At 36.0% G+C, this 19,612-nt stretch overlaps 1 protein-coding gene across 1 annotated transcript in view; it reads right to left on the bottom strand.

The window, feature by feature from the left end:
- The window catches only part of LOC149547719 (COP1-interacting protein 7-like), a 30,976-nt gene extending 13,984 nt beyond the window's left edge, over positions 1-16,992 (bottom strand). Inside the window, exons 1-10 of the mRNA XM_089791790.1 lie at positions 16,499-16,992; positions 15,177-15,356; positions 14,853-14,967; positions 14,716-14,761; positions 10,508-10,560; positions 10,224-10,276; positions 9,947-10,099; positions 8,557-8,828; positions 6,769-8,471; positions 4,990-6,586 (exon numbers count right to left, since the gene is read on the bottom strand). Of these exons, the coding sequence (XP_089647916.1) occupies positions 5,045-6,586; positions 6,769-8,471; positions 8,557-8,828; positions 9,947-10,099; positions 10,224-10,276; positions 10,508-10,560; positions 14,716-14,761; positions 14,853-14,967; positions 15,177-15,356; positions 16,499-16,557 (4,176 nt within the window). The 5' untranslated portion in view covers positions 16,558-16,992 and the 3' untranslated portion in view covers positions 4,990-5,044. The remainder of the gene's footprint in view (positions 1-4,989; positions 6,587-6,768; positions 8,472-8,556; positions 8,829-9,946; positions 10,100-10,223; positions 10,277-10,507; positions 10,561-14,715; positions 14,762-14,852; positions 14,968-15,176; positions 15,357-16,498) is intronic.
- Positions 16,993-19,612: the final 2,620 nt, after the last annotated feature.

Genomic DNA, 19,612 nt, shown 5'->3' with positions numbered 1-19,612 from the left:
TTTGATAAAGTTGATGTTTCAGTTGGCTTGAGTTCCGCAGAATGTTTTCTTCTACCAACATCTACAGTTGGTTTTCAGATGATTTCATCAGAGTTGTCAAGTCGTTTGGTATTGAGTACAGTTTCTCAGTTGTTGATATTGATGATTTCTCCACGGGAGTATGGTGAGGATTGGGATGATACTCAGATTTACATTTGGGATCCAGGCAGACTGATTGGTTCATGGTTCAGCCATTGCTTGGGGACAAGCAATTTCAGGAAGGGCGGACTGTCATGTCCCCAATTTTTGGTGGCAGTCTGATTAATTAATTTGATTAACTTGGTTGTCCAAAATAATGAATATTTTATGAGGACGACTAATTAATCATTTTAATTAAATAAATAAATGATATTAAGTTAATTACTTATAAAGTTATCAAATAAATAAATATTAAAAGATAACTTTATATTTAATTAATTTAATAAAATGACTTGGATTATAAAATATTTAATAAAGTCACTTAAGAGATAAGATCAAAATTGTTCTAGAAGTCTCTGGAGAAGGTGGAGAGAAAAGAATAAATAGGCACCCCAGGGCTCCATTCGAATCAGGCAGTTGTTTATCTCTCTTTCGATTTCAAATTGTGATTCAATCACGGGTGCATTGTGGAACCTAGGGTTTCTACAATTGTCACAACTGGCCATTGAGAACGATAACTCTCAATTGGTACGCAATTTTGAGGGTGTGAAATATCATCCGAATTATTGCAGATTGGAGGTGACATTCAGTCATTTCCTCAGAGCGATTATATGTGGCTTAAGGCCAATTTCTGTGGTTCAGATTTAATGCTTCTAGAGACTGATATCAATTTCAATTCGTACAAAGAGTCTTGAAGATTATTGAAGATCTTTCTCCCAGCTTGGTATTTTCCGCTCCAAGAGGAGGGTTTGCTACGCAAGGCTGAATGCGGCATTGAATGGCCCGACGGCTATCTTGAAAACTCCTTTGCAACCTAGCATTACGGGTTCCCTGTTTATGGAGATTACTGTCATCAAGGGCACCTAAGACGCCTGCGGAACTGGTGATTGCACTCGGGCCAGAATAGCATTAGTGAGCGGATATTAAGGAATTAAAAAACGCAGTACGAGCCGAGAGAAGTGTAGGCACAGATCGGAGACAATCAGCGAAACTTTTTAAGAAAACCCGTCCTCCTGTCCGCACACCCTCAGCCGAAAAACGGAGGTCGAGTCCCACGCTTTTGATTCGGGTTTCTCCCAACAGCCCTGGAATATCAACGGACTTTTTCCAGTGTATAATCCTGCATCTACGGCGACAGCAAAAGGACGCAGTCTGGATTTGTTATCGGCAGAACGAATGAAATGGGTGGTAACTCTAAAGTTAATGTGAATTGTGGGAAATTCGGAGTTGATTGAAGAATTTATTAGCTGTTGCCAAGGGTCCAATCTCATTGCACTAAATATATCTGAATTTGTATGCATTTAAGAGTCTACCGATTCATTCTATGGTAGCGTTTGAACATTTTCAAGGTGGGTTTTGCTTGTGGAGAAGTCTGCGTTCATTCTGGACAGAGTCATCATACCAACTTTCATTCTGCTCTTGCTCCTCCAGACCATCCGACCAGCAACGAGCTTAGATCGGACATTTATTTCGGGTCAAGTTTAATCAAGATTGATCAACAATTACTTCCGCTGAAGCCAGGAGGAGGACGGGCCCGAAAAGTTGGGATTCAACAGCAAAGTCGTGGTGATAGTCGACTGCACGGATCCGCGCAGTAGTTTGGACATCATTATTTATACTCACTTTGTGAACAGGGAAGGTTACCAACTCTTATTTGCACCATTCGGCAGATTAAAAAGGGTACATGGCATCGATTATATAATGAAGCGGGCTGATTAAGGGAAGGGATTGTATCAATGATCATTTCATGCAACAGGAATAGCAATTACCAGCTGCATGCTCAGTTTTGCTAAAACCCTTAGTGCAAAGAAGAGTCTACGGATCGATACAGTTACAGTTAGCCCTGTATTGTAATCTGCAATTAGCATGAATGAAACAGTCGAAGACATAAGTAGCAGATTGTAATCAGATTTACTGAACATTGCTGTTGTTAAATATATCTCTCTACATACTGGAACTGTTGTTATAACTTGGAGACACTACCCAAAGTTTCTACTGCAAGCCAAGTGTTTGAAGTTTTAGTATTTTGGTGTCTAAGAAGCAATAATCCTGTCGGGGTTATTTCAAAAACATTCAATACATATTAGTCCCTGTTAGGAGACTCTAAATCACTATGAGAAGATTCCAACCTTGTTAGGAGTTATGGAAGGTAAAAGGACCCGTTGTCCAAATAGCTTCAGGGGCAAGACCACCGAACTCATTGTCCAACTGGCCTTTGTATTATTCCTTTCATAACAATAGCATTTGATCAATTGTTCACTAGCACTCTTTGCCAAATATAGTCACTGTGCTTATTCATTGTGTCTCCGCTGCACCAAATACTTCTCAGATCTCAATACCAGATCCACAAACTCGCATCACAATAATCCCTTCAATCGCTTACTCACATGTAACTCGCACTTATAGTCACTTTCTATTTCAAAAGCATCTCATACTTCAATTCACACTTTATCACAAGGAAAATAACTTTCGTTTATACCAAGTCCTCAAATTAATTCATTGAGTTGGTCTTGAGGCTTTCCCAATTACAATTACAATAGGGACATCATTGAGATAAAACAATACATGCTACAATACATCCTTTCATAATTACATAGTACTGTAGGCTCACAGTCTTTACAAATCTTTCACACATGCTACTTCAGACTTTGTGCACTCACTAACGTCATCATCAGGATATCTTCTACTTTCGTCTAACTGCGGTTAACCAAATTCTATCCTTGTTAGGAGATGATTACTAGAAACCACTTCTCAAGAACTTTGTATGCAAAATGTCTTCAGTAAATCTCGAATAACTGCTACCAATATTCGACTTGCTACATGCACTCTTAGCCATGTTATCAGGACACTCTGTTGAACATGTCCTCAACTTCACTTGATCTCATCTTCAATACTCGAGTCGTACAGTCTCTATCTGTATTTGTTTCTCTATCAATCTTCACGGAATCATTAGTATGTTGACATCAATGACAAACATAGTCATAAATGCAACACACAGTCATGCTAACAATCTCCCTAATGCTCCAATAATGCTAGGATACTCCCCCATAGGAATATCATCAGCATTCATGTTAACAAAAACACCCCCTAGGAATCTCTCGCTCTTCTATGCAACTCCTCTACTTACAAAAGGCCAATCAGATACATCAAGCACCCCATCCTCTTGGGTCTCTATTGCTAAGGTGTAAGTAATGACATCCATGAAAGCAGAAAAGGGTTTGAAATAAAATGGAAGGTTTTCAATGCCTAGAAGCAAACAATTCAAACAAAAGGACTCTTGAAAGAAGGTGGAAGATAAGTTGCAAATGCAGGCAGAAATGAATGCTAAGGTGAAATCTTTGGAAACCAACATTATTCAGCATGCTGTTTCAGATTATGCACTCCATTCTTGTATATCAAGGGCTCTTGTAATTATGGGACATAGTTCCTGCATATTGGTTTAAGATGATGATTATAATCTTTTTGAAGGTCAAGCAGTTGTGAGAGAGAGACGACCATAAGTGGAGACACAAAGTAAGCTTAATTGTTTAGGAATTTCAAAAGAAAAAGTGGATTGTTAGAGATGTCTGATACGTCACAGTCAAACACACACACACACAGATATATATATATATATATATATATATATATATATATATATATATATATATGCATAGAAGGCATATATATGGACTCGGTTAAATATTATGTCAACTTCTTTAGGGCATACAAATGGCTGCTATACACACAAACTCTACATACTTGGCTAGTAACTAGTGAAACTCCAAACCTTGAAGTACCCATCCCCAAGAGCTTCCCGCATCAGGTACTTCGAGTACCCAAGTACCTCCACCTCTTCCAATCTGCAACAATGTCACGACTAGGACAAGTACTGGAATTTCTATTTTATTTTTTATTTTTGAATGTTACTATTGAGTATGTACTATGTTGCTGTATTAAATTTTCAATGGTTCTAGTTCATGTTACGATTTTGCTATGTTCAAATGTTTCAGTTTCGTACGTTAAACATCATTTCATTACTAGCATTTCAAGTTCTATATGTATAGTATAGAACACCCCTCCTTGCCCGACCATCCCCTCACCGCGATCCCTTGGTCATCCCGCACCATTCCAAAATTGAGGTCTATTCCCCCTGCAAACCTGTCCTAGTGTCCCACCGTCCGGACATCCCCCAGTACTAGTGTTACACTGCTAGTAACTCAAAAGTTTTTGAAGAAAAACCAACTTGTAACAGGACAATCAAACTACCCATGCACAGATCTTCTAGCATTTTAGAGTTGTAAAAGTGCTGATTAGATGAACACATTACGGTAATTTACAGTATTACAAATATTTATAATGAAGCTGCATTCAATTGGTAACTTGGTAGGGGCTATATTGGAGAAAATGCAGCTATTATTTTAAAATGACGGTTTCTAGTTTCTTTGGCTATTGTGATTAACAAGAATCTGTAATTGCAGTCAGAGCATTTCTGATTTTCTTCTTCCTCGTTTTACTAAGGATAGTGAACCAATTTTCTCATCTCATTGATGAGTTGGGAAAAATAGTATAAAGTTGCAACTACTATTGCAGGTCTAGGTTGAGGATAGTTGTTACCCTTGTTTTTCATTCCTAATTGCCTCAATTGTCAACAAAATTCAATTCAATTTCCTCCTATTTCTTTCTTGTTTCAAATAAAATAGCACATGAAAATGTAGTTAAGTAACAATTTATCGATCCTGAGAAAATCCTAAATTAAGATTAAGCAAGCACCAGTAGATATACTATGAAATGTTCCACTTGCTTGATTGTCTAAAAAGGGTAGAATTATACCTTCATTCTCCACCTCATTTCCTGACATTTCATTTATAATATAGCTACTCTTCTTTTATACTTGTGTTGTTGCCATGGATGATACTACATCTGGAGATGGGGACATAGAATTTCGTGGCTTTCGGCCAAACATCAGAAATCTTTTCAAACCTTTGGCACTGTTCTCTGAGTTCCCCCATCTTTTACGTGAATTCAATGGATCTGATTTACCATCATCAGCTACAGGAGTTTTTTCTGATGAAGACTTGTGTATGCTCTGTAAATCTGGACTTGCACTTGGAGGAGTAGAAGAAATGACAGAAGGCTCGTTAGATCCAAAAGTATTTAATCTTGGAGTAAACAATTCTTCAGTAAGAATATCATTCTCAGGTGTGGCAGGTACATTGGAAGTACAGAACTTGAAACTTTCGGAAGGTGAATCATTAGAGATGGGGGCATTTGGCACTTTAACATCTTCCTTGGGATTATGTCTTTCCAGTGCAAAAGATAAAATTTTGAAGCTTCCTTGTTGATTTAATTGCTTGGAATTGGGGGAAACTGATTTAGCCACCTCGGTCAGTGAATTTGTATAAGCTTCAGAGACTTTAATAATTTCAAAACCATCATCTACTAGACCTTCTGGTGTCAACTGTTTATTCCCTCCTGGATGTTTAACATCAGTAAAGGTAGATTTTTGAGTGGCAAAATGCCCTGAATTGCTTGTTTTATCTTCTTTCACTCTGGAATCATGATCCTGTACAGAAATTTTTTCATGGTATTTTATTTCTGTCACCTTGGAGGAGTCTGATTTCATAACCTGAGGATTTCCTTGAGTTTGTAATCCAAAATTGTTATTATTTATACTTGAAGCATGGCCATCCATGCTTTTTATGGACTTAGGATTCTCAACACCATTATCCATAGTAATTTCTCCTCTGCCGGGAAGGGCTTGCTTTCCTACCTTCTTATTCAAATCTTGATGATGCTCTTGGGAACCCTCTGTTGTATCTGTTGATTGTGTACTTTTTCTTGCTACAACTGACTTTTTCTTCAAATCAGGGTTATCTGAAGGAGTTGAACTCGACAAGGTCCCATTGGTTTTACAGTCGCCAGCTTCTGTGCCTTGCTGAAGATTCAAACCTTGGTTGTTGCTCTTCTTGAAATTAGACATACTGCCATTTTCTTTGTTTTCTTTTTTATTTTGAACAAGTTGGTTACTATTACTCTTGATGTTGGGTGGAATCTGTTTTGTTTGAACAACTGATCGTACTTGTTTGGAGACATTAGAACTTTCTTTTCTGAGCACCACCCGAGCAGAAACAGACCGACGAAGACTGTCCCCAGATGCCTTTGATTTATGTGAACTCAATCTATTGATTGCTTCAGTGGAAATCTTTTTGACTGGACGAGGGAGAGAATGTACAGTACTAAGATTATTAGAACCTCTGTCTTTTTGCATACTTGATGATAACTTCCCTGTTGTCTTAGGCTTTCCTACTTGCTGCTTTGAGTTTTGACTGTTAGGTGTTGATTTACTTCCAATTGAATTTGTTCTTCCAGCAATTCTTTTCTGCCTCTGCATCTTTAGATCTTCAATCCGTTTCCTATCCTCCTCTTCCTGAATACATTTAACCATCCAACACAGAGCTTGTTAGCAATATACATTCCAATGCCTTCATAAGGAAAACGATATTGAAAGAAAATGAACAACAAAACATAGCTAGAACAAACTGGCTGTTGACCTTCAATTGCACTACATATTTTACAGAAGGAAATTATGAGATGGAAATAAAAAGATACCTTCTCTTTTTTGGTCTTTAGTAAGGTAGCTTTAAAGGCGCGTAACTTTTCAGCGCGTAATTGTGCTTCAGCCAATGGACTTGGTCTTGTTTTCTTTCCACTCCGTGTAGTTGTGCTACCTTTCCTCTTTGCTAAAGCTTCTTCAGCTTCTTTCGACTGTTCTTCCTTGCTTTTTGTTTCAGGAAGTTCTTTGAGAATAATTTTGTCGCCCACATTGCCATTCAGGTCTGCGTTGGGATACTTTTGATCAACAATGTTGACTAGTTCCTGGATATCATTATTAATGGCAGGATGCCATGATTGACCTAAAGAATCTCTTTCAGTATTTCTCTCTGGCACCATTAACAAATCAGCTGGTTCCCAGCTAACTGCAGTTTCAGACTTGATTTTGGGGACATCATTGGAAGAACCATCTCCTTTAACAATGGGTGGAAGCTCAGAGTCCATATTTATCTCCGTCTTCCATTGAATATTAGCCTGCTCTTGTGGTACAGATCTGGCTGAAACCATGAAAGAATCATCCACTAAATATTGTCCATGTTGTATCCCTTGGTGCAAACGATCATCTTTCCTGCTAATTGTGTGCTCAATATTGTCACCTGTATCCCATTGTCGAACTGTTTGATCTAATTTTATTTCACTGTGTTGTTCAGAAATTATAAATGAGTCATCTATAGCTGGTTTCTTTTGAATTGGTGATTTTTCTCTCTCGGCACCTATTACAGCATGCTTTTCATCCCAGGTTGCATAACCCCTTTGCGGTAGCAGCCATGGTTCCTTTGACATACTACTCCGGATTCCTGACTCACCATGTTTAGCTTCTAGTTCAAAAATGGCTTGCATATCAGAGTTATCTGTGATTATATGTTCTTTGATTTCCACATCCATTTCAGGTTCAACTGAAGCTTGTTGATTTGCATGAATAGCACTTCTGCTGTCAATCTTTGGTTTATCTTGTGATGATTCACTGTCTTTTAGTAAGCATGTCTGGAAGACTTGCCAGCTCAAATTGTCATCTTCACCTCCATTGTCTGTGTTCTCTTCACAATTCCCATTTTTATCACTAGAATTATTGCTTTCAGAAAATTTGTTATGAGACCCCTTTTTCCTTGAAAATCCTCCATCATTCTTCTGTTTGATCTCAGAAAGATCAATTACAATTTCATCATCACTATCACTCTCAGGCTCTGATTTTTCTGATATCCCATCATGTTCCTTTGATGTAATATAGTTGATATTTCGAATAACAACCATGCCAGAGTGCTTATTACCTGACCGATTAGAGGATCTTCTGTTTGAGGTCTTTGGAGGCCGAATTTCACATTCTTCATCAAGCTCAGAATGTCTGCCTTGGTCTGTCAAGCCTTGAGATTGTAGGGCAGATCTCGGACTTCCTGGGCTTCCCACATCAGTAGACATGCCACTAGATTCTGACCTTTGGGTTGGATGGAATAGAGGATTGTATTGTGGCCAGTATGAATTTCCAGAATAACTTTGATAATATGGAGAACCAATTTGAATTCCTTGAACTGGAAGCCCATGAAAACCTTGCACTGAAGGTCCAGACCCAACCATATGAGATTGGAAATTCTGGACATATTGAGGAGGCTGACCCGACCATACAGGCATTACAGGCTGTTGAATATTTTCATTCCCTCCAGCTATCCTCATAGGAACCTGTGCTGATGTGGATATTCCATTATCTGCTTGTTAAAAAACCATTGTGATTAATGAGTGATTAGCTAAAAGGATCTCATTCACAATGCATAAAAAGGGCAAGCCACATACCTCTATTTTGACTTGAGTTTATGTAGTTTCCATTTGGACCTTGCATGGCTGCTGTTTGTTTCAATTCATTTATATAACTTGGGTCATCACTGGCAGCATGAATTTTAGTCTGACCAACAGAGTTACTGCTCAGCATAAACTCTGAAGCTCCCGCAAAGGATACCTCAGATAAAGCAGAATTATCCTCCATGGCTGACATTTCCATTTCCTCCAACCAAAGTCCAGCCTCATGTTTTCTCTTGTACATCTCCATGATATTCAAACATGATTTTCTGTTGCAAATGCAACCAGTGAATTTCTCAATTTCAAGATGCATTTACAACGCCCACAGGAAAAATATTTGCTTCCAATCAGAATAGTTGTGAATTCATAATATATAATGTATTGTAATAAACAATTAAAAAATTGCACACATGCGGCTCTAGTGAGTCCAATTTCTTTTTTCGGTGCATAAGGGTAGTCATACTAACAATCTTATGGAGGCTCTAGCAATTTTACATGCTGTGGAACAATGTTGCATGAGAGAATGGCGCGGGATTATTTGTGAGTCTGACTCCCAAGTGGTTGTGAACCTTCTTACTTCGAAGGCACTCGTGCATGTTAGTTGGCACCTGGCTTCAGTTCTGAATCAGATTCTCCTCTTGAGTAGATCTCTGGAGTCTATTCATTTTACTTACATTCCTTGGGAATGGAATGGAGTTGCTGATTGTTTGGCTAAATGGGCTTCTGATCATGTGCAAGCTTGAAATATTATGGATATGGGGCAATTACCCCATCAATTAACTACTGAATTCAATGATCTTGTTAGTAGGGATAGAGCTCACAGCTGAGCTCTCCCCCTTGTATCTCATTTTGTTTTAATAAGTTTTTACCCCTCTTTTAGTCAAAAAAAAATCGCACAAATGGTGCATGGTACACTTTTCTCTTGACTTAATGCATAGTTGCGTTCTTGGTTGGACAAGGATTATTTGTGAGTCAGACTTTCACATGGTGATGACTTTGCTGAACGAGTGGAAGTTGGATGGTGTTAGTTGGCACTTAGCAGTTGTAGTCAGACAGATTATTGGGTTGTGTGGCTCCTTGGAATTTTTACTTTTAGTCACATTCCTAGAGAGTGGAATCAAGTTGTAGATTGCTTGGCCAAATGAGCTTCTCATCATGTGCACGGTTGGAATATAGTAGATAGGGGGCAGTTATCTCCAAAGATGTCCCATTTGTTGGATCAATTAGTGGAAATTGATGGGGTTGTGTTATGTTCATTTCTATGTTGGGAGTGTGGCCCTTCTAGCTTTGTTTCTCTTTCTCTGATTGAACAAATTTTTACCCCTCGTAGTTTTAAAAAATTTTCCTATCTTTGCAATAGAATTCATCGATATTCATTTAACAGTACCTCAAACGAAGAGCTCCAAAGTACTCTGCAAATGACACTAGATCAGCCATGTGTTCATTATCAAAGCCAGCAGCTGTTGCTTGTGCATAGGCCATTCCTTGTTCCTTCTGTAAAACTATTTTGCGATTCTCCAGTATCTTTAAAAGCTGAATTCTGACAAAAAGAAGTGTGTATATGGTATTAGTTACATATCCCAAAATTGTATCATAGCAAAATCAGCAGGGAAGTGCATTTGCATTAAATTACATAGTATCTGCAAAAGAATTGAAGTTCTTACTTTGAATTTTCTCCTGAAACAGGTTGGGTATCATTAGCCAATTCTCTTCTTGGCTGACATAAGATTACACCCACATTATAAGCTGATCATATCTCAAACTTGCGTATAATCCTTAACCACATGTGTTAAACTGGATTGGCTACAAGCTGATCATATCTCAAACTTGTGTATAATCCTTAACCACGTATGTGTTATACTGGATTGGCTACTTATGCATTGGTAATAGAACATGTAGATACAGACTTTCATGCAAATTATAAAATCATCATGTACATTGAACATACCTTAAAAGGAACAATTGATCTCTCGAGGTTTAGATCAACCGTAATATTTTTGCCTGTCCAAGTTCACACAAACCATCATATCAAATAAGAGATTAACAGAAAAGTTTCAAAGAGAGGTATTTCTGTAACTGGTTGAAAGTTTATATCAATTTATTACAACAGCTCATAAATTAGTGACATGTTTCGACAATAATTATCACACACATTGCCTACATATAGACGTAAAGAACTTGACAAATCAATGACAGCAATATTGACATACTTGCTGAAATCACTGAAATATGATTGATAAATGTAGAATATAGGATAAAATCTCCAATTCAATAAGATTGAGGTGAATGCAACATCTCCAATTCAATAACATGGCTCTGAAGATGGTAGTAACAACTCCCAATATTAAACCCTTATGAAGCTCTTTAGTATCTTTACTAAAATTACTAAATGCTAATGATGGAACAAGACATATGATGGATAACCAAGAAACTAACAGCAAGAAGTACAAATACCTTCTACACTTATATCTAGATACATCAAATATTATCACATACAGCGCTGTTGGTACAGTACAAGCAAGATTACAACCTATTAGCTATGTTCACAAGGGATTCATCCCTGGCAACTTTAGACACTTCCCTGTGGCAGGGATGTTTGGGGTACTTAGGAATGCCTTGGAAACTTTTCCCCACCATCCCCAAACAAAATGTTTTGGCCTTAACATCCTGTGAGTATATGGACTTCTTGGAACCATCCCGAAGACAGTTGGAAATGTCAATGATGTCCCCTGACTGTCCCAGGGACAACTAGTCATCCCCTTCCAACTGCATTCAATTTTTTTGATACAAAGGGGACCAAAAAATATATTTAAAAATATTTTTCTGTTCTTTTGTGGGTCACTACACCACCCTCGGCACCAAATAAGAGATCCTAATTAGCAAAACAACAGATTTTCAAGCTCTCTAATGGTTTATGACAGTCGCATATTGTTAAGGTTAACTTTGCATGATTTGAAAGAAGTTGTCAGCCATTCCAATTGGTAGAATAACAGGAGACAAAAAATAGGCAAAATCATGCCTAGGATTTCAAACTCCATTTGAACCTATCCCTGATTTACTTTCACTGAAAACAACAATTTTATGTTGATTTTTCAGTCACAGAAGTGCAGGTTTGCAGCATATAACGGTAAGCATTTCAGCATTGTTGAGGCAGCCTCCTTTCCAAACTCAATACAAAGTCAAGAACTTGTTGCTTGTGTCAACTACAACAATTTTGAGAGAAGTGACATAAGCTCATTGCTTACACAAGTTATTTGGATGTTCAAGGTTGATAGAATATTCTCCTATTTTTGTACAGCCAACCCCTTTCAGTGTTCCCTGCCGCACCCAAAAATGGCCTCAAAAAATCCACAACTAAAATGCATCCCACTGTCCCCTCGTTTCTATTCCAGAAACTTGGCAGAGCATCGCTTATTAGATGTAGTGAAAAGGAAGAATTTATAACAACATAATGAGACATAAGTAGTAACTATGAGAAAGAAATGAACAAAGTTCATGCTTACGAATAATTGTCACATCAAGAAATAGATATCAAGAAACCTAGAAACAATTCCCTTCCAATGAAGACACTATCATAACATAGCCATAATCAAGAATATGCTCAAACTCCCAAAAGACCACTAGAAGCATAACCATCAAAATAATTCCGCCAAAAGGGGTTATCAAGATAGCTAGGCAAAATCAAAAGTTGGAATTCACATGGAGTCGCATTCAGATGTAGGGATTAAACTGCTGGGGGCTGGCAGGTCATTTCATTATTATGCATGTCTCCCAAAGTAGATTGTGCCAGCATTGCTGATGCTCATTATCTCTAATGTGAGATTGGAATCACTCCTTGGAGATTACAGCAGTTCTATTTTTAAACTAGTCATTACCTAATGCTGAAAATGCTACTCATTCACAGCAATGCAAGCAAGTTGGGTCAACCAAGCTATCACTAATGGTGCTGTGAACTAGTGCTATCAGTTAGGACCTGGAAAGCTGTGCTAAGGCACTTTCATGGGCAATGAACAAATGCACAGTCATCAAGCCAATCTTATCAACTTGGAACTTGATCTGCACAACAACATTTACAATTAGAGAGAACGATTGTTTTTCAGAGCATACAATAGTGGCAAGCAGATATACTCTGAAAAAATCCCTGTATTTGACAATGTACATTAATTGTATAATATGTTGTTATGAATCAAATATTGTGATTGTGAAATTTTTAAGTTTGTCAATCCAGAAACAAAAAATTATAAGAGTCACATTTTAGTAGACCAAAGGCATGGAAGAACCTATTACAATCTCCAATTCACAGATAACTAGTTTAAAACCTAGACTAAACACCTGGAGATAGCAATACCTGAAAAGATTAATATATGATTTATTAGACTTGAACAGAATGAAGAACAAGATGCCGATTCCATCATCAATAAAAAGTAGTAGCATTAGAGGAATATGCTGATTGCATCCAGAAAGACAAGTTCAGTAAAAAAATACAAAATTATTGATAAAGAAGCTGACAACTAGATGGCATGAAAAACTGGTGCTCAGGAGAGATTTTTCCATGTTGGTAGGTAAAAGCAAAGAAGTGAATTGTTGAGAATTTTTAATTGTTATCCAAATAAAAATGAGTCATTCATATGCCAACTGTCTGAAAAAGTCTATATTATATCTTGCAAGTGGTAGCTTAAGTTTAGCTATTGCTTGCAAGGAAATGGATTAGTTATTTTTTAATTTGTTTGGGTTATTCATCCTGGACTGCTATTTGTTTCATACATACTCTTTAGCCATGACTTTCCTGTTCATGTTGACAAAAGTGCGGACAGAGTGCTAGCACATCTTGACATTGTCAACATATTCATATTCAACAATGTAGAACAAACTTAGTAGCATAAGCCATCAAAATCCTTCTATGTACACCTTATTATATGTTTCTCTTGTAAATAAAAAAGTTTGAAGTTTATCACCAATTACTATGGATTGGAGTTCAGTCACTTGCATTTGAAACCAGAAGTGATTGAACTATACATCCTGACAACTTCATGAAGCTTTGACTCGAGAATAAACATCTCTACACTCTAATGCATATCAAATTCAAGTGACCTATGATTGTGAAGGCTACTTTCCAAACCATCCTAAAGTTAGATATCTGAGCTACATGACATCTACAAGGTTCATCAATCTTACATCAAGGAATTGATATTTATGCATTTATTCATGTTCATTCTCCGTTTCTATAATATTGACTACCTAAGTTTTATTCCAAAAAGCACACAAGCTCTTACATAATTTTTATGCTGCTGAGGAGTTAAAGCTGCCAGAAGCTTTAGGCTAATGGACTGACAATTGAGCTCTTCGGTGACTTCTTAATTACTGTTTAAAGAAGTAATATGTGACTCCCTCATTAAATGTCTAGACCTGAATTATGAAAATAAAATATCAAAAAGCCTACATTTCCTAGCCCCACAAAATGAAAAGCATGATTTTCTTGGCTTCCAAATTAAAAGGGTCGAATGCAAACAAAAGCCGGTATAACACATCAGGGAATAAAAAGTGAATTCTTATACAAGTTCTCAGTTTGGTAAGTGACAATGACACGGTATCCATAACTGACTATTAGAAATAACTTTAGAAAGTAACCCAATAGTAAGTGGTTTTAGATAATGATCTCTAAGTAATCTGTGATAGAAATTCATCACAAGGGCATGGTATGTCTACCACACAATGTTCATAACATCAATTCCTTCTGACACAATTAATCTTTCAAATGGAAAACAGACCCTGGATTTTATATTAAATTACAACTCATAACAAATTACAACAACAGTCTACTGCCTCTGTTAAGGGCAAAGTGAACAAATCAATCAAGGTAAGCCTCTGTTAAATTTCATAGCATTACTAAAATGATCCTAGTGACCAGCCAAATGTGGACGGAAAAATGAAATGGCTAGTAAAAAATGGAAACAGTTTATGATGGAACCATCATCGCCTCAAAACTCCGAATTGAAGACAGAATGAATGGGAAACTCAAATGAGCAAATGGCCAAAGATGAAAAGAAACAACAGCAAAGAGGCAATGCAGAAAGGAAACTGCAGAAATATGGTCTACAAGTCACTTATTATGCTAATGTACACACTTGCCATTTGGACCTATCAGTACATGCATACCTTCTGTGGAACTGTTTGCATTGGATTTAGGTGGTTTATCAACAACCTGCAGAAAGATTAGTATTAGCTGCATTATTTTTTGTACATGAAAGACGAAGTGCACCAGAGAGAGTAATAGAAGTACTTGAAATGCTCACCCCAAAAAAAGCTTCATTACATTGGACACTAATAGATTCATCAATCTGTATAATTTCAACTTCGATTGTTGTAATTCTCTCAAGAATCTCTGGGGTGCTCACAAACCTAACAAACCTATTACAGATTACAATTTACAATTGAAGGCATTGTCAATAAATTGATTGGTTCAGTTGCATCGAAAGCTGTGTATTACTCAAATGCACAGATCCGCAATAATTGTAATTTCTTCACCAAACCAACATAATTAAAGTAGCATCTTTCTTTTCTTCACTTCAATCAGCATTAAGAATTGGTTTCTGGAAACTACAGGAAGGCTCACATACCTTTGAAGTGTGCCCTTAGTAAACCATGATTTTTTATCTCCACTAGCAACTTCCAACACAATGGAATAGCCACCCTTTTCAATTTGCTCCTCAGCCGTCTTGAGATGCAACAGAAATGGCTTTAGAAGTCCAGATGCCAACTTCTCAGTAACCCCACCACTCAATATAAGGAGTTCACACCTATCAAAATCAGCCCCAACATCATGCACTGCAAAAATCCTCTAAATACAGACGCATTATACAACACAGCTAATTCAAGACAAATTTACTAAAACGATTAACTTTGCAATCCTCAATAATTTAACTTTCTATACTCTATTCCATAACAGATCTCTACATGTATATGGATTCTTAATCCTAAAAATCAAACTAACATCTCATTCAAGTGACCACCATTACTACTATATCCTTAACTCAGCCCATTACTTGAATCATGATGTAGAAAGATGAATCAAGGAACTCATGGAAGGCCCAAGACCACGAGATCTTAGAGCTTTATTTTCAGAATTTGAGGAAAAACAGCAGAACTGCTAATTAGTAGAAAAATTATGGCATACTTTCCACCCATGATATCATGCATAAATAGAATGGAACTACGATAGTTGCCATTTAAATTTATAGAGGGGACTTTATGCTTTAGAATTAGGGATGGGAAAATGCACTGCACCAGTCGGTGGCTTTTCTCCTCTTGTGCATAAAGTCATAAGTATTTCTAGTAAAGAGGTGTTTGAAGGTACTGTTGGTTTCCAGCTCTACGTGAGCTTAATCATCCATTCCTGCCTGAGTTTAGACTCCAGAATATTTGCAATTCCCTATTATACAGCAAGGCTTTTTGGGTTTGGATACAGAGCATTAGATCTACAGCTCCGTCCTTGCGGCAACTCACTGAGCATTGTAGAGGCAAACTAGAAGTAAATGTTGTTTCAATCTAGTCCACTTAGCACTGCAACTGATTTTAAATAACTAAGTGCCCCATCTTTGCTCTGCACAATTAGATCCCCTTATATTAATGAATCCTTAAGCACAACCATATAGGCATCCTCTGCAAGGCACCCATTATCCCCGCCAGTCTCCTAGGCCAGCAATTCACAGTTTCTCTACAATCGTTGTCATTCTTATGTCCATCTTCTCTACGCAACTCAGAACCCACTTAATTGAATGCATCAGTATTCTGTAAGGAGCTACAGTTTGTAAAGCAATTAGTGTAATTGACGATGGCGACAATGAGCTCACACAGATCAGAAATTACTGTTACTCTAATCTGGTCTCACGCATTTCTGTTTGATTCACAATCTGGGTACAATGTGATGATGGATGCTTACCTTGTTCTTGTAGGAGTGAGCTGAAACACAGCAGAATCCAGAAGCGCGGTGTCTTTCATTGTTGAGCCTCCTGGATTTCAACTTGAGAAACACACATCCACAAGGATCTTCACCTCAACCTCGATACAACCTCAAAGAAAAACAGGAAGCATATAAACTGGAAGATTGAGAGCTTGACCTAGAGGTGAGCTTGATTGCTATGTCAAGTAGCCATCTTGGGATTACAATCTAATGATTGAATGAGTATTTGGGGAGTGTCATTGCCAACTGGATTGATTTGAGAGTAATTAAAAAAAAGGGAGGCGCATCCCCACCAGGAATGCATGAGTCGAAACTGACAAAAACTACTGTTTCACACTTTTCTGCTGTCAAATTCATTCCTTCTCTCCCACTCAACATCTATCGTTGACAGAAATTTATCCGTCGGGTAAAGAAGATGTGTTTGACAACTGCACACAGTGTTTCACATTTTGCTAGTTGGCAGCTCGTGCCGACACTTCGGTATTGAAAAAGTCTCGGTACTTCTACCCACATTGCTCGGTATTTCTCGCGTGACGGAAAAATGTTGTCAGAATGGTTAACTTGTTTTCTGATGAACTTAAGTTTTTATTTTAAAAACATACAAATTAAAAAAGAAAGGTACTTTATTTGGAAAATATGGGCACTAACGGATCGCATTGTATTCAAATTTAGGATTAGAGAGGAAAACAATGCATATTTTATTAGTTTTATATTTTGTTTGGAACTATTTTAATATATTTTTCATTAATTTATATTTTAAATTAAATAGTAATAACTTTAGTTTTTAAATAAGATTAAAAATATAAACTTATCTTTATTTCTCAAATTTCAAATTATATTTATAGTAAATATTTTTAGAGATATGATTATCTAAAACATTCAAATTTGATGCTCATTTGAATAAGTTGTCTTAAAATCATTTTATATAAAAAAAACTAAGGTAAAATTTATCTTAACAAATTCAAATGTTTGATAAAACAACTTTTTTTTATATATGATTATTGACAACTATATTCATAGTTATTCTTAATTTTAGTATTGATGTAGTGTTAAAATTGAGTAAGGTATAAAATTATTCAATCTTTGGATAGCAAATCTCGCTTTTTTATAAACATTATACTTTTTCCCAAAACATTAACATATTGGAAGTATTATTGAGTGAATTTCACCTAAGACAACAACCTCTAAAACAAGAAAACAAAAATTACATAAAGAAGCAATTTTATGAAAGAGGAATAAAAATTACAATTAGTACATGAAATCAAATAAAAATGTTGTCCCAAAAAACAAGAGGCTATCTTCTAGGCAAAATGTACATTTGACAAACACGACAAATTTTGTTGAAATTTTCAACATTTGTTCTTCATGATCTATAGGTTAGAAAAGAGCAAAAAAAAATGTAAAAAAATCAATGTGTTTTCAATTTGAAGAAAAAAATAATTTGATTTAACAACTTGTATAACATCTCCCATGCTAAATTAGAATACAAACACTTCTAGATTCCACCTAAAAACATGAAAAAAAGATTATTGTTTAGATTTTACTTGTCTTAACATAATCACTTATATAGTTTTCATTTTTTGTCTACCATTAATTATAGTTTTTAACTAAATAAAAGTTTTATTTCAAAATAGACAATCTTAATCACTTTTGTTGTAATTTAAAATTTGGTAAATCTTACCAATGATTAATTTATTTTGACAAATTTGTATATTAGTTTTTTTCTAATGATACTTATAATTAGAAAAGTTTGGTTATTTTGAATAAAAACTAAAGGAAAATAACAGAACAAATTTAGTTAATGTTACCAATGATTAATTTATTTTGACAAATTTATATATTAGTTTTTTTTTTAATGATACTTATAATTAGAATTGTTTGGTTATTTTGAATAAAAACTAGAATAAAATAATGAAACAAAATTGACCACTAAGTAAAGAAGATAAATTTTCCATTTTAATTTGATCATTTTGCATAATACACAATGCTTGTAACATGATAAAATATCGTTAGAGGCAACTTACAATGCAAATTCATCATCCTTATGAAATTTATATCTGCCACCACTAATTAAACACAATTTGAGGGAATCCAATAAAATCAAAGATTTTTAAGGATCTTTATAACGTGTAGAGAGACATGTGCATACATCAAGCAGACAAATTTTATGCTTACATCTCTGTATTCCCAATAAAATTAATCTATTGCCTTGGAATTATTTGTAACATTTTCTAGTAGCGTAAAGGAGATTGCGGGGGCCAATGCGTAGCCGCCGACTGGCCCTCCTTTTAATTAAAAAATAAAAAATAAAAAATAATACTTCATCATTTATTGGATTCTCTAAAGTTTGGTTTTATATGCTTGAGGGAATCCTTGTAATTTGTGGTGACAATTATTTAATCACCAATGGATGGACTATCCTCCTCGTAAGGCACATTTTCCTACCAGGTTTGCCCTTTTCTACAACAAGAGAAGCACTAACATTGAAAAGCCCATTTATTTATTTATTTATTCAATGTGGAATCTTTCAATTGACAAATTATAAACTACAATTTAACAAGGTTGTATTCTATTCTATGGATACCAACAATTTATTTATTTATAAACTACATTTATTTATTTATTTATTCTATGTGGAATCTTTCAATTGAAAAATTATAAACTACAATTTAACAAAGTTGTATTCTATTCCATGGATACCAACAATTTAACTTGTATATGGTTGACAAAATGTAGTGTCCATTTTTTTTTTAAAGTTTGAAGTCATAAATGTTTAGAGTGCTCAAGTGAGAGCTAAAAGGTATGTTGCATGCCCATTTAGGGTAAAGAAGCTTTACTATTACGTGCACTCCATAAATCTCTCTATTTATCAGAGTTCAAGATATATGATTAAGTTTCTCTTTTATTTAAATGTATGTGTATGCCGAGACATGCTTGGGAAAGAAGTAGGAATTGTGGATTAATGAATGGAACATGATGAGGCTCTTTTCGTTAGAACATTTAGTCATCCTCACACCAAGAACTGAATACAATAATAGGTCAAACTATTAATTTATTGTGGAAACAAGTCCATATCAATCATGCTACATCATG

The sequence above is a fragment of the Cupressus sempervirens genome, chromosome 7, assembly GCF_028749045.1.
Source record: "Cupressus sempervirens isolate cs-2001-9-10 chromosome 7, ASM2874904v1, whole genome shotgun sequence".
Classification (NCBI taxonomy): Eukaryota; Viridiplantae; Streptophyta; class Pinopsida; order Cupressales; family Cupressaceae; genus Cupressus; species Cupressus sempervirens.
Note: the sequence above shows the minus strand (reverse complement) of the source record. Positions and strands in the feature narration are given on the sequence as shown.